Below are 15,925 nucleotides of genomic sequence, written 5' to 3'. Positions count from 1 at the left end.
AAAAAAATTATGATTTTTATAGTGAATACAAAATAACAAAAAATATATTGTGATTTTCAGATACCAAATCTGACCAAACAATTGATCTGAACCAAAACGGAACAAAAAATAGTCGATTTGGCTTATTTATTATAAATTTCATAAACATTTAGTTTGGCTTGAGTTTTAATTTTAAAAAACTTAAAAACCGAATACTACATCTAACAATTTATTAAAAACTTGATGTTGTTTTCTTCAGAATTCCATTATTTTTTATATATCTAAATGGTTAAAATATACAATATATTACAATTTAGTATTTTTGTCTTTAGTAATTAAAACAATAAAACGTAGCTAAATAATATCTGATGCATTTTTGCTTACACTTTTTTACTGTCCATATAAGTAAAAATATCACCAAAAATCATTTAACTTCTCTTGTTGAAAAAATAGATTTATAATTATTGAAATAAAAAAAAATTAAGATTCGATTAATGTTCAGTAATTCTCATAATATCAGCACCGGCTCTATAAATACACACTTTCAATCCAGAAAATTTGTCAATCCAAGATAAGAAAAAAATGAAAATTGAAGTAGAATTTCTCTCCAAAGAGCTAATAAAGCCATCATCTCCTACACCAGACCATCTTCGCCATCTCCAACTTTCATTTCTTGATCAAATCCAAGCTCCAGTTTGTATGCCTTTCGTTCTTTTTTACACTAAAGATCCCGATTTTACCAATTCTGAAAGATGCAATATGCTGAAGACATCTCTATCAAAAGCTTTAACCACATTCTATCCGCTAGCCGGACGTGTTAGAAACAATACGTACATTGACTGTAACGACGAGGGTGTCTTGTTCGTTGAAGCTCAAGCGAATTTTCCACTCTCGAATATTCTTGAATCTTCTGATTCAGCGGCCGGTTCAAAAAAAGTTCATAAGGTAAGCAAATTTAAAGAGTAATATATATTTTAAGTAAAATAATTTTACATATTTGTATCTTTAACAATTTTAATAGAAGATATGTCCTTAAAAATAATTTCTTTTTTAAGAATCGAGATTTTATAAACGCCACAAGAAGTGGCCAAAAGGGACAAACCGAATACAATCTAGAACCACTATAAACTAGTGGTTAAACAAAAAATCTAGATTATTGATTACATCATGACCTGAATAAGGAAATTATCTATGAACACTCTTGTCTAATTTAATGTGAATTTAGTTGAATTGAATTTTTGGATATAAGCATATCACTCATAATTTTGCATGGTGAATTTGGGTCACAGAAGAATAACTTATCTAAATTTTTAAGATACATCTGTTAGAAAATAGTCAAAATTATGGATATTTAAAATAATTTTGTTTATATTTAATAGGCCAAATATCGTAAAAAGCCAAATTTTTCATAAAAATTTCACAAAAGTCCTGACCTTTCAATTTTGTCGATTTTGGCCAAAAACAGATTATTTGGTTTCAATTGTGGCCAACTCTCAATTTGATTTCAATTTTGCCTATGTGGCGCCTACGTGACATGCAAATATATTGAAAGATCAGAACTTTTGTGAAACCAAATAATTCATTTTTGGCCAAAATCGATAAAATTTAAAGATCAGGACTTTTGTGAAACCAAATAATCAGTTTTAGGCCAAAATCGACAAAATTGAAAAGTCAGGACTTTTGTGAAAGGTTTCGCGTTTTTACGACATTTGGCCTATTTAATAATAATTTTATAAAATTTGATAAAATAAAATTTAAAATAAAATAATTAAATTTATACTGATAATATCATCTAAAAATTTAAATTAATAATTATCTATCATATTATCTGCAGGTACGTTCATGCTACGATCCTAACAGCAACAAGAAGTTCTTTCCTCTTCAACTTGATGAAGGAAAGGATTTTGCAGCTTTTTTCCAAATAACTTTCTTTAACTGCGGCGGTTTAGCCATTTCAATGGCGATGTCGCATAAACTCGGCGACGGCTTATCAGTGATGGTGTTCCTCAACAGCTGGGCTGCAATCACTCGAGAATCAAATTCTGATGATCTAATAAAAATCCCCCCGTTTGGTTTAGCCACAATCTTTCCGCCTAAAAATCTAGGGTTTGAGCCGAGAAACTGGATTATGAAAGATAATATTATCACAAAGAGATTTGTATTTGATACTTCCGTCTTATCCGATCTTAAAACGAAATATTCCGATGACAATGGCTGCCGTCCGACGAGGGTGGAGGCGTTATCCGCTTTCATATGGAGTCGGTTCATGGCGGCTACTCAAGCGAACGAAACAAATAATAAGCTATACCTAGTGCATCATGCAGTGAATTTGCGTCCGAGAATGGATCCGCCTCTCTCGAATCAGCATTTTGGGAACATTAGCCGGATCGCCACCACGCTAGCGGATCAAGACGGAGAGTGTGACGGAATTATGAGTCGGATGAGAGATTCTATTAAAAATGTGAATGCAGATTATGTGAAGAGTCTCCAGAAGAGCGACGGACATTTGAATTTTCTCAAGGAAGGAACGGAAAAAGTTGCGAAAGGAGATGTGATTAGTTTTAGCTTTACTAGTTTATGTAATTTTCCGACGTATGACATTGATTTCGGGTGGGGAAAGGCGGAGTGGACCGGTTCAGCTCCGTTGCCGTTCAAGAATTTAGCTGTTTTGTTGGATACTAATGATGGGAAGGGGATAGAGGCATGGATTAATTTGAAAGAGGAAGATATGGCTAAGTTTGACATTGATAAGGAGCTTCTTGCTCATGTTTCTTCTTCTATTTTATGATCTAGATTTTGTATAGTCTGATTTGACTGAGTCTAAAGTTGCTATTGCCTGTCAAATTTCTAAGTATTCTTGTTTTTGTATTGCTTTTGTTTGTCTGAATTTTAAAATTAAAATGTTAAGCATTTAATGTTTGCAAGTTGGTCAATTAATTATGTAAAGGCAAAAGATATTGTTAAGCACTTGTGGTTAGAATCCATAAATATTTAAGCTGTTATGTTCATTCCTGTCTCATTTAAATTTTCTGCGGTCACTAAAAATAATGTAAAAAAAAGATCTGACAGTTAACTCTGTTAAAAAATTCTTTTTAGTTAAAGTAAAAATGAAATAATTTTATTTTTTAAAAGGTTATAGTAATTTTAAACTCGAACAGGTTAAATATTCTAATTTTTGACCACAAGGACTTATTTATATTTTTTATTTTAATGAAACGGAATTTATTTTAACGGAATTTACGGTGATGTTCTTTTTGTACCCTTTTTATAATAATTGGGGCTTAAGTGAGACGAAAATTACAATAATGACCAAAAAATTCATGAACTCTGACGGTAGGAACTTATTAGTACCTTTTGCCTAATAGAAACCAATTCTACTAAATAAATTTCTCAATCCAAAAATTAGTTTAACTGAGATCCAAAAGCCATTCTCTAATAAAATAATACCATTTTAGGATTTGTGTAAATTAAATATAAACAAAAAGTTTTTTTAAAATATTAAACATTATCTTCTTAAATTAATTCATTTACAGATAAGTTATACGAAATTTACGTATCATATTAGTTAGGTTAATAATTTTATGATTTATATCAAAAAAAATTCAAACAATATATATATAGTCCATTAACTCATGTTAATGAATAATCCATAGTCGGAATTATTTTTTAAGAAATTATGTATCTAATTTAATCATAATTGTTATATTAATTATTATAAATATCCTATAAAATGTTGTGCTATTATCAAAAATACAATTTTCTACAAAATTTGACTATTTAATTATAAAAATAATTTAATATAAAACTCCATCAGTTAAGTTATCTTCTATTTTTTAATTACTGCATTGATATAATTAGCACGGTAAAAAAATTGGTAGACCAAATTATTAAATTTATCTCTCCATATATTTATCAATTTCACTATAATTGCGTGTTTGGTAATTTATTGTCTATTATTTCAAGTCTAATTTCAAAATTGTGATTATGGAGTATCTATAATCACAATTTTGAAATGAAACTTGAAATAATATTTACAAATATGTCTATTATTACATTAATAGGATTGTAATCAAAAAAAAAAAAACATTAATAGGAAATTTCATGTTTACAATTGGTACATACAATAAAACTAAAATTTAGCACAAATACATAAATAACATCAACAAATAATGACAAAAACAAGCACAAATTACAAGTGACATAACAAAATCCATTCAAAGGCAAGAGTTAGGCATAATAGTGTTAATCAAAACACTAGGATTTGAAGAAGCAAATTCAAGCAATTCTTGATCTCTTTCAAAAATTGTCATATCTTCTTCTTTTAATATCACCCAAGCCTCAATTCCATCACCATCATTACTATCTATTAATGCAACAATGTTCTTGAATGACTCCATTGGAGGAACCACCCAACTAGGCTTTCCCCACCCAAAATCAATACCATAAAATGGAAATTTACACAAACTACTCACTATATAGAATTCTGTATTATTTCCTGATCCATGAATTAAACTCCCCATTTCTTTTAAAGCTTCCATTATAGCCATAAAAGCGTTACCTTGTACGAGTTTCGTTACGTAATTCTCGTCGAAATCTTTCATTCCTTTTCTAATATTTGCAACTAAACTTGCTAAATTTGTTTGGGAATCCGGTGCTCGTACCGCGAAATGGCCCATCATGTTTCCGATGGTATTTTCCGATAAACGGTGCATCTTTTTCCGTATGTTTACAGCTTGCGCTAGAACGAATTCTTTTGGCTGAGTTGAGTTTAATCTAACGGTTGCAGCTTTTGTAGCACACTTCCATATTAGTGCTGTCACTGCTTCGACTCGAGTCGGGTGAGGGACAGTTTGGCTCGCGGCTTTAGCCTTGAGAGCTGTAATCTTTGAGGCATCGAATACGTATCTTTTGGTAGCACAATTTTCTTTGTTTAACTCCATAGCTAATCTTGATGGTAGCTTCTGTGGTGGAAAGATTGATGAAGCATTAAAATTCGGCCGGAAAGTCTCATCATCCAAAGATTCTAAACCGGAAGCTGTGGCTGCCCAGCCTTTAATGAAGGTGCAAACCGTGCTTGCATCCGCGATTTTATGCGAAATACATACGCCAATAGCAAACCCGCCGCAGGCGAAAAAAGATGCTTGTACAAGTAACAAACAACTCTTTTCGGGTTCCGAAGAGAATTTAATATTCTCGATAGGAAGAAATTTTCTTATCATCTCATTGTTTGGATTTTCAAGAGCCTGAGAGAGAAAACAGTCAGCTTTTGCTTCAATAAAAACAGCTCCCTCATCGTTGCATTCGATCACGGAATTATCTTTGATTCTACCCGCTAACGGGTAGAACCGAGTCAAGGCTTCTGAGAACGATTTCTTGAGCAGGTGGGATCGTTCAAGAACATCGACAGGTTTATGTACCGAGTAGAACAGAAGCATCGACCCGTAAGCTGCATGGGATAGCTGATCGAGTAGCGAGAGCTTGAAGATTCTAAGGTGGTTTGGTGTTGGAAATGATGGTTTTATGGTATGTTTTTGGCTGATTTTCAAGTTGATCTCCATGTAGCTTCAGCACTAGTAACGTCTGCTACAAGGCACAACCCAATTTGGTTAGCTCTTATCCAATAATGTCAGAATGAATAGATTTATAGTAAAATTCTGATTTGGTTTCGGTGATTTACTTTAATTAGTTTAATTTTGGTTATTGAACTATCATTTTCAGTGACATGCAAAGGCTTTTAGGCTACTTTTGTACAGTTTATATACGGTTAATGTTATAAAGATTCACAAACTTTATACGTTTTTTCAATTTAATCACGCATTTTAAAATTTGTCGTAAATATACATAAATTTTTATTTTTTTCTTAAATTCATACACGACACTAATACATTGGTGTAATTTGCAGGTGGAGGTCATTTTCCGGCTACCATCTTAGTAAATTATAACTCCGTGTATATATTTGAAAAAAAAATTAAAGTTGGTGTTTTAAAAACGTGATTAAATTGAAAAAAAAAATATTAAGTTGGTGAATTGTAGCAACCAATTTGTTAATGTTAAACTATATTTATGTACGTATATAATCAATTAAAAACCTTAATTTTTATTTTTCAGAGATCAAAAGCTCTTTTTATTGAAACAAATTTATAATTTAGTGACCAAAATAATAGAAAAACTAAAAGTACGGTAACTAATTAAAAAAGACAAGCAAAAGTACGGTGACTCTCTAATCTTACATAATTGCTGACGAAAGATTACGCAGTCCAAATAATAATCATTATCTACCAAATTAACTATTGATACTCGATTACCATGGAAATGGTCTTTATAAATAATTTGCGTTTAGACGATTAAAGTCAAATTATTCTAAAAAATTATATTAAAAAAATCGGCCATTGAATTTGCTTTAGAATCTTACCTATCTATATTATTTAGGTTTAAATGGAATAAATATGTTAGGGATTATTTTTCAAATATCTATTTTTAGTAAAATATTTATATTATTTTGGCTCATCTTTTCCTATTTTCTAACGCTGTCTAATTCATTAATTTATTTACCAAAAATACCCACTATATATAGAAAGTTTATTTCATTTTAGGTTAAACTTTTATACAGCCACTCTTTTTTCTCTCTCTTCTCTTTCAAAGCTCTCTGTTCATTTTTTCTTCTTTCCTTCGTCTTTTACGTTTGATTTTCAGTTTGTCTCCTCCGGTTACTTTTTCGTTCGTCTTTTCCGTTCGTTTTTCCGTTCGCGCTTCCGTTCGATGTATTTTTCGTTGTTTTCGGTCGTTTTTCCGTTCGTCTTTTTTGTTCGCGCTAGTCCGTTCGTCTCTTCCGTTCACGCTATGGATTTCTCGACTCGTTTTTAGATTTGTGTAATTTTTTAGATTTTTTATAATGATTTAAATATTTTATAAATAAATTATTATAGATATATAATGTTTTGTTTGTAAAATTGCTCTATTATTTATATAATTATTTATTTTATCTTTTTTTATTCATAAATTTGTTTATACCTACTGATTTTGTAAAATACAAATTGATTTATGGTGCATTTGTAGTAATTTTATAATATATTTACGTTGTAGTATATTTTTAGTGTATTTATAGTATATTTCTGCTGTTTTTTAGTATATCTATGGTGCATTTACAGTGTTTATGGTGTATTTGCAGCGTTTCATGGTATAGACCACAAAAAAATACTACAAAATGCCATAAATACACTAATCTTACACTATAAACACACCATAAAAACACTATATATACACTATTGTTACAGTATAAAAATAAAAAAAATTCAGGAAAAAAATTTATAAAAAATTATTAAAAATTGAAAAATAGGATTGTGCAAACCGACCGAACCGAAAAAACCAAAAACCGAAATTGATAACCATAAAAGGTTTATGAAATTAAAAAAAAAGGTATTTATTGTAAATAAAAAAGTCAAAAAAGAAAATCAAAATTTATTAAATAAAAATGTAAATAAATTATCAAAATATATATTTCATAAAATTACCACATAAATGATATGTTTCAACATAAATTTTCAATTTTTTTAATTTTACATATCAACTTATATTTTTCTATCATTTGAATTACTAATTTTAAACTCTATCAAGTGGTACTGATAGGGAATATTGGACTTCAAAATCAAAAGGCATGACAAGATGAAATCTGGCATTCACATCGCCATTGATTGATTAATTTTTTTAATCGTAATTCGAATTATAGAAAATAAAATTTCATATTTTGAAATGCGAAAGATAAAATTTTATTTTAAAATTGCAAAACGAGTTATAATTTATAATTTTATTTGTATTTAACTCTTATTTATTAGTCTATTTTTTGCAGTCAATTGGATGGAAATATTCTTCCTAACATTATTATATAGAGAGAGTACTTTGACATCAAGACTTCTAATTAAATTCAAATATTGCATTACTGGTTAATTTAAGGAAATATTGAACATGTTCACACGTGTTCTGTTCATCCATAAATTTTAAAGATATAAACTGTTTGACATGCCTACATTTTTGATGATTTCTGTAGTTTTCTTGACTAATTCTATATAATTAATTGTGCATCCAATTTTACAAAAAATTCTTAAATAGAATCAGTCCACTACGTCATCCGTGAACTGACAAATAAACATTATATATAACACCTCATTTTTAATATCATTATTCAAAAGTGTAAAAAATGGCAAATGAAATTAAAAAAATACCCTCATTTTAATAAGATGTTACAATGTTATTAGCTCAGTCCATTGAATCTACTTAAAAATCTCTCCAACTTTACTGAAGATTAATCGACTTGGCATCAAAAAAATTCTTTCTATAGGCCTACGTGAACTTATATAAAATTTCCATAAGTTGTGCTATATATGAATTTTAATTTTGATGCTAGCTGTAATATCACGATCGGCTAAGGAATATCTCCGAAAAATTAGTCTTTATTCAGCATAAATAAAAATTTGAATTACTGTATTGGTCTGAATATATTTTTACATACGAAAAACTGATCTATATATATCTTCCCTAATGTCTTATCTTAAGTGTTTTATTTTGGGGTCGTTCTACAGTACCCTAAAACTTGTATACCACTGATAATCATAACCGTCGGATAATGTAAAGTAAATCTTGTCCTTCTATTAAATGACCGGATACCTTTTCAAGGAGTAAGTAAATCAGCAACAGTGATCTAATTGCTACCATTAACTGAAAAGTATTAGTACTTTATATTTTACTGTCATCATAAATCTTTTTATTTAACTCGTCACTTTACTCATGTAAAAATAATTATTTCACTTATGTTTATTTTGGAGATTGCGTTTCCCACTAATGTACATTATAACAATGATAATTCATATCTGAAACTAAAAGAATTTTATTGAGAAATTTTTTTTAACTTAACTATCTAAAATTAAGAAGAAGAAAATAGATTTGACAATAAATATTTTTTTAAAATAAAATAAAAAGAATTTGTTGTGTTAATTTAAAAATTGACAAAACATTATAATAATAACACAAGAATAAGCAAATTTAGTTTGACACGTTGAAACAAGAAAGAAAATATTGCTATCTGAATTGAGAATATGCAATAAATATAGAAAAAATTACAATATTTTTATTATTCGTCACTTATGTAGTTTTATCAGAAACAATTTTTTTGCAAAAAAGTATATTATATGCTCAGAATAATAAATATTAAATTTTGATAAATTTGTAGATTTTATAAAAAGCAACTATAAAGATTAACTAATATTTATTAAACGCTACATATTAGAGTTATGCCACCAAATGCCAGAGGTCACATCATAAGTAGAATGTTTAAAATAATTATGTTTATTAAAAAAATTAACAAAATTTTACTCTGAATATTTCTGTTTAGGCATGTTTAGCCGGTTAATAGTCCCAATTACTTTATAATTAGATATTTAATTGAGTCGAGACGTCGAGTAATAAAATTTAATTGAAAAAGACATTAGTTTTTAAGTTTCGGTGTATAAAACATTTTTGAATTTCTTATATCTTGGTGTTAAAACTCGAGTGAGAATAATAGAGATAAGAAGATTGTTGCTAGATTGAGAACATATTGTGCTCCCAACTTTGAAAAATGGTCCTTTGTATTGGCCTATATGCGATTTTTCACACATAAATTTATTTTATTTCAATTATGGATGCAGTTTTTTTTTGTCAAAATTGTGTGAAAGTCAATTTTGAGACTTAGTTTTATTTGCCTGCATCACGAGGATTAGGTTATCCCTAATTGCTAAGCAAATATAAATATTTTTCAAATGCGTTCGAGCAAACAATATATGTATGTCCGTACTTTTGGACAATCTATTTAACAAAAAATACGACTTTTCTGGATTTTTCGAGGAAAACAATCATTATTGTATTAGTAATGAAAGCAATCCATGTCAAAAGAAATGTTTTCAGTATTAATATATTGGTCAAGCTTTGCTGGTATAGCAATGGAAAAATCGGGAATATGAACTTGACAGATTATGGATCTTTTTGGTGGATATGAAAATCAAAGAAAGAAACCAATATTACCAATGAAGAAGAGAAACGTAGAAGATTACAGTAGAGATAATAAAGGAGAGACGTTTTTTTTATTAAAATAAAACTTAGTATATGAGTTTACCTTATATTACCTGTCATTAACCTGCTATAGCAGGTAAAATAGACAGAATGGTATATATGGTAGAGTGGTACTCTAGAAGGAGCCTTTATTTTGATTAGTAATTTGTACAAGCAATCGGGAATAGTAAAAAAACTTGTATGTAAATTATATAAAGGGTGGGAATTTTTACACTCTACTAATTAATAACCACACTCCACATTTTATTATTTCATTCTAAAATGGCAACTATAACCTTGATCACTTATAATTATTTATATCAAAAGTTTGGTCCTTTTGAATTGATAAATAAAGTTCCATTCAATTTGTTTTATTATATTGCTCATTCGTTTTCTCTCTAATGTATAACCTTAATCACTTATAATTATTTATTTAAAAAATTTGATCCTTTTGAGTTCAAAAATTAAATTCCATTCAATTTTTTTTACTATATTTGTTATTCATTTTCTCTCTAGTTTTTACCCTTTTTTTTAATTTTTTCCCTATCATTTTACAAATTGTTTTCTCTAGAGCCATGTTTTTTCACTGAATAACCAATCATATTTTATTAATTACTTCCTAACCAAATTGATGCAAGTGAATGACAGTATATATATAAGAGATCTGGTATTAAAAATAAAAAAATAAATTATTTATCTACTTTAGTGAAATTAATAAGTAAATATCTAATTTTGATATTTAAAAAATGAATATAAACATTGATAAAAAAAAACATTGTCTAGATTAAAGTCACTGAATTTATACTATTTCTACATATAATTTTGGGAGTTCCGTTAATTCAATTTAAATAGCACTCGATTTGTTTTGTGAAATAAAAATAGAAAAAGAAAAGGATATACTATAGCTCAGGGGAAAAGAATGTAACAATTGGAACTTGACTAATAAAATGAAAAGGGTATGGTTGTCATAAAAGAAATTGTAACAAAACAATTGGAGTGCTGTTATAATAAGGGGAGTGCGAAAATCCTCACCCGTAAATTATGTTCTTAAACTATGTATTTGCTTGGTTGACCAATCTCCTTATTAATGTAGGAAAGATATATACTTGATAACCATATGATATTACATAAAATTAATTGGAATCGTCAAATCAAATGTTTAATAAATGTCAATGAAATTAAAAACATTTATGTTAGAAAAAATGTCAATGAAACTGATGATAGCTATACCAAGTAGGGACAGGTTAATTTGAAAAATCTGTCCCCTATAACAGATTATAAATTTAAAAAATTCAACCATTTCATTCCAATAGAAGTTTTCACTTTTTTTTTTATAAATGATATCTATATTAAACACATTCACAAGGGAGAATGATAAAAAAAGAGCCAAAAAGATTACAAATCTGAATCAAATCAAAAAATTAATCCGAAAACAAAGCAAGAACAAGAATTAAGCTTTAGTGAAAAAAGCTAAGTTTCAAAAAACGTCATTTCCGCTATAAGAAAAACAAATGTGATGATATTTGTAATGAAAAACTCTCTTGTTGATGCATAAGAAAATCAAGCTAGTAATATCCACTTTTTTATGATTGACCATCCGGTTGTTTCTGTTTTTCCAAAACTCCCAAATATCAAAACACCAAATTGTTCCCCAAAGGCTTCTAAATTCCGACTTTGCTAGAGCAAGCCATTGGTAAAAAAAACAATGAATATCACTAGGAATAATCCAAGCCGATATCATTCCAATCCGAAGCAAACAACACCAGAAATTCCAAGCAAAAGAGCAATGAAGAACAATATGGATCCCTATTTTTTCTTTATAGCAAACTGAACAAGGCAACTGATCCACATGAAGGATACCACGCAGAAACAAGAATTTGTTAGAAGCAATTCTCTCTTTTGATAAAAGCCAAATGAAGAATAGAATTCTTGGAGGAACTTTTGTTGGCAAAATACTGCAAGCGTACAGTGTCAACTCGTAATACAGACTGTGAAGTCCGGATATCGTACCCACAAGGAAAGCTACTAAAGACAACCAATTAGGAAACTCGATTCGGATAGTTGAAAGGATAATTTGGATTGAAGTATGTAAATTTAAAAGCTAGATTAAACAATTAAAGAATAAAGTAAACTAAGGCTGTAAATTAAATAAGATTTAAACAATAATGAGAAAGATCAGGGATTATTAATCTACTTTATGCCATTAATCTCATGGTTTATGGATTTCGTTATTAAATTGCGGTTCAGGCTGATCTAAGGCACCTATAGCTCTCTCTCAAGCCGCTACAGGCAAAAACAGTCGATTAAACAATTAATAGGCAACTACTCACTCTCGTGTTATAATTAACCTAAATAATTACTTGATTGATGTTTGTTAAGCACACCTAAAGAACACACATTCGCTAATTCACTCTCGTGTTGTTAACTCCTGTGTTATTGATTACACGGTCTATTTCAATTCAACTCTCTCAAGTTACAATTAAAACACAAGCCAATAGTTTAAGTGATCAAATTAAACTAAGCGTTAAGAACAGTAATTAATACGCAATTATAACAAAAACCCAATAAACCAATTAATTAACAAAGCATAAATTCAATCAATAATCCCCGACGATGGGTTTAGTTACTCATGATCAAAGATAAACCAACAATATAATATATAGAATTCATAATTGATAAGATAAACAATGAAAAAGATCTCTCTGAATTATCGTACCTTAATCGCATAAAAATCCCAATATAATATCGAAGAATAAAATCCAGCTCAAAGAGTAATCAAATCGAAGAACGATGAACTAATACTGAAATTAAGCTAATCTAGTGTTTTTTTAGTGTAATACAATGGTAGTCGAACCCTAATTATGCTGTAAAATCCACTATATATACCCGCTGTCAGCTTTAGACTCGTATTTTGGTGAAGTCCCGAAGTCGCCCTTTCATAATTTTAGAATCGGAATGAAAGATCGGACCAAAACGTAATTTTGGACAACTCAGCAGACATGCACGATGGAAGGCGCGTTGCGAGGCGCGTTGATTCCATCGTGCCTTGCAATTTCAGCACACATTTTCCTAAGGCACGATGCGAGGCACGATGCCTCCATCGTGCCTTCCATCTCGCCTCTCCTTCAATGAAACAAACAAACATAGGCACGATGCGAGGCACGATGCCACCATCGTGCCTACCATCTCGCCTTCCAACAAAGTATGCATAAGACTGGAGGCACGATGCAAGGCACGTTGGTTCCATCGTGCCTTCCATCTTCCCTCAGCCAAACTCTCAGAAACAGCTCCGACACTAACTCGAAACGCCTATCCAACTCCGATCTTGCTTAGACTTCACCGTATTGCTCCGATTAGGTCCTAAACTCCGTGAAATCTACGTGGTAGTACCTGAAACGCTCAACAAAGAAATGAGACCTAATATGCATAAAAATGATCACTAAACACACGTAAATAACTCGTAAAACAACGGTAATATAGGAGTAATTTCACTCCTATCAAACATCCTCACACTTAACCTTTGCTTGTCCTCAAGCAAGAAACGAATCATGCTATAGCCCAAATCAAATAGAATGCCAATAATCACCAAGAAATTAACATTTTTCAAACCCCTATAGTGATGAATCAATTAAATCGTGCTTTTAAAACCGACAACACAAAGAGAATATAAACCAAGCCAACTTACTTAAAATTACGACATGAATCAATGCCACCAAGAATACTCAAACAAGTTCACTCATACTCGAACCTAATACGTATTGTTCAACAAAGCATGCAAACTCACCAAAAACAAAGGTAACAAACGTTTTAGTCCTATGAGCAAAAACAACAATGCTTGAATCGTAAAATCACATGGCAAAATAACTCACAAGGTACACTCTAACACTCATGTGTTTAAGGGTTCAGAAATTAGCACTCAAAATTGAAACATTCTAATCCTACCATAAGCTTGCCTGCAATCCATCATTCCACTACTCAGTTGAGTCAATAACACAAATCAAAATGGACTTTATTCGGGTTGTAATGGGGTTTAGGATAGGGTATGGTACAAGGTAAAAGAAAGGGTAAACATGACTTAACAAACCAACATAGATCAAAGGAAACCAGAAAATTAATCACATTAGCTCTCTAAATATACAATCTCTCATTCTCTTCTTTTATTTCCTCGAATTCTCAATTTTTTTTCAAATTTTTTTTTTTCTTTTAAGCTCAATATTCTGATTTTTTTTTTTTTTATACATTTTTATTTTCTTTTTCTAAGCTTTTACTTTCTGTACTTTTCCTGAATTCGAAGAGGCACTAATAATCACAAAAATCAAGAGATCGTCAAACAAATAATCACGAGCTAGGATGTTATTACATCCTCACACTAGTTTCCTGCAATGTCAGTTAATTTGCCAAATCAATCAAGGTAGAAAGTGGAAAGATGAGAAAAGATAAAATGTGTGTAAAGTGTGTAAATAAACAAAAATAAGGCTAAGGCTCAACTTGGGTAAACTAAAAGTAAAAGGGTAGGCTATTTAAGTGGTCTAAAGAAAAGGTGAATCCTAAATGCCATTTATCATCTGTATGTTTTTCAACGTAACCGTGCAATGTGACGACGGAAAACAGGCAAGTTCTAGAGAATATAGACATGCTTCAAACCACACAACAAGAAAAATAAGCATAAAAGATGTATGCTCCATAGGCTCAAAATCTCACAAAATTAGTCGTGTGTTCACCATGTAATTTACAAAATCAAACATTGGTAGAATTTACTCACGTTTTCAACAATTTGCACCGTTGCTCAATCCTAATTCACATGCCAAATTTCACAACAATTATCAAATTACAAGCATTTCATTAAACTCGAATTTTCACCCTAGTCGCAGTGACCCATGTCATAAAAATCAAGTACGAAACACTTAACTACATTCTCCAATTGTTGTCAACAATCAAAAGCACATCTAACTTATTCATCACGTAGGGGAAAGAAAAATGCTAATAATTCTGAAATCATGACATTACCATTATCATTAGGCTATTTAGGACTAAACAAACATCAAACATGAGTAGATAATAAGGTTCACAACCATAGACTACTACAGACATAAACATAAAGACACACCTAAAATAAAGACAAAACATAAAACAAGACACAGCACAAGAAAAACAGAATAACAGAATGTTTTCTCCCCACCCTCACACAAAATCATGCATTGTCCCCAATGCACTAAAACAAAGATAAATATAAAATAAAGCTCAAAAAGTGAAAAAGGGAGAAAAAGAGAAAAAACTCTAGATGTCCTCCGGAGGTGGTGATGGCTCGTGGACTGGTGATGGATAATCACCCTCCGGATGTGAAGCTCGCAGGTAATCCCTCAAGTAGCGCTCATGAATCTGCTGAGATGCCCACATCCGCTGCTGTCGCCTCTCCATAGCTGCAATATGGCGCTGCTGGCGTTGCTCCATCGCTGTCAATCGTCGCTCCATAATCCGACTCACAGGTAACTCCGGCTGTTGCTCAAGATCCTGCGCTGGTACTTCATTCTGCTGCACCTCAGCTGCTGCATCGACTGCAGCCTCCTCTTCCTCAACTACGGGGTTCTGACCCATCCCCCGCCTAATAAATGTACGTCTGTCAAACCAAGGGATAATCGCTGTGTCAGTAGCCAAGTTGGCTGCTTTGAGATACCTCAAATCCATCACTTCAGCCTCTACTAGTGTCATCCGATTCACCTCTATCTGCGAGAATGCTCTGAAGTGTCTCGCCAACGCATAAATGATATTCCCCATTCCTATCACTCGCTTGTATTCTCCTGGCGGTTTCGCCATCTCAAACAACATATGCAGGATACGGAATGGCATATTCAGCTTTAGCTCATCC

The 15,925-nt window shown here is 30.9% G+C and overlaps 2 protein-coding genes across 2 annotated transcripts; one reads left to right on the top strand and one right to left on the bottom strand.

Moving 5' to 3' along the window:
* Nucleotides 1–530: 530 nt before the first annotated feature.
* On the top strand, nt 531–2,919 carry LOC126654773 (stemmadenine O-acetyltransferase-like). The gene is made up of 2 exons (XM_050348752.2): nt 531–924; nt 1,814–2,919. The coding sequence occupies exons 1-2, from the start codon at nt 562–564 to the stop codon at nt 2,765–2,767; spliced, it is 1,317 nt and encodes a 438-aa protein (XP_050204709.1). The 5' UTR covers nt 531–561; the 3' UTR covers nt 2,768–2,919.
* A 1,210-nt stretch (nt 2,920–4,129) lies between these two features.
* Nucleotides 4,130–5,610, bottom strand: LOC126654986 (BAHD acyltransferase At5g47980-like). The gene has a single exon (XM_050348990.1). It carries the CDS (start codon nt 5,535–5,537, stop codon nt 4,194–4,196), a length of 1,344 nt encoding a protein of 447 aa, XP_050204947.1. The 5' UTR covers nt 5,538–5,610; the 3' UTR covers nt 4,130–4,193.
* Nucleotides 5,611–15,925: the final 10,315 nt, after the last annotated feature.

The sequence above is a fragment of the Mercurialis annua genome, linkage group LG7, assembly GCF_937616625.2.
Source record: "Mercurialis annua linkage group LG7, ddMerAnnu1.2, whole genome shotgun sequence".
Lineage (NCBI taxonomy): Eukaryota > Viridiplantae > Streptophyta > Magnoliopsida > Malpighiales > Euphorbiaceae > Mercurialis > Mercurialis annua.
The sequence above is the reverse complement of the archived record's forward strand: the minus strand, read 5'-3'. Positions and strand labels throughout refer to the sequence as shown.

Excerpts from the sequence above, each read along its gene's own strand:
- LOC126654773 (XM_050348752.2), top strand. The coding sequence starts at position 562 with ATGAAAATTGAAGTAGAATTTCTCTCCAAAGAGCTAATAAAGCCATCA. Across the intron at positions 925-1,813 it reads GTTCAAAAAAAGTTCATAAG|GTACGTTCATGCTACGATCC; the intron begins GTAAGCAAATTT and ends TATTATCTGCAG.
- LOC126654986 (XM_050348990.1), bottom strand. The coding sequence starts at position 5,537 with ATGGAGATCAACTTGAAAATCAGCCAAAAACATACCATAAAACCATCA.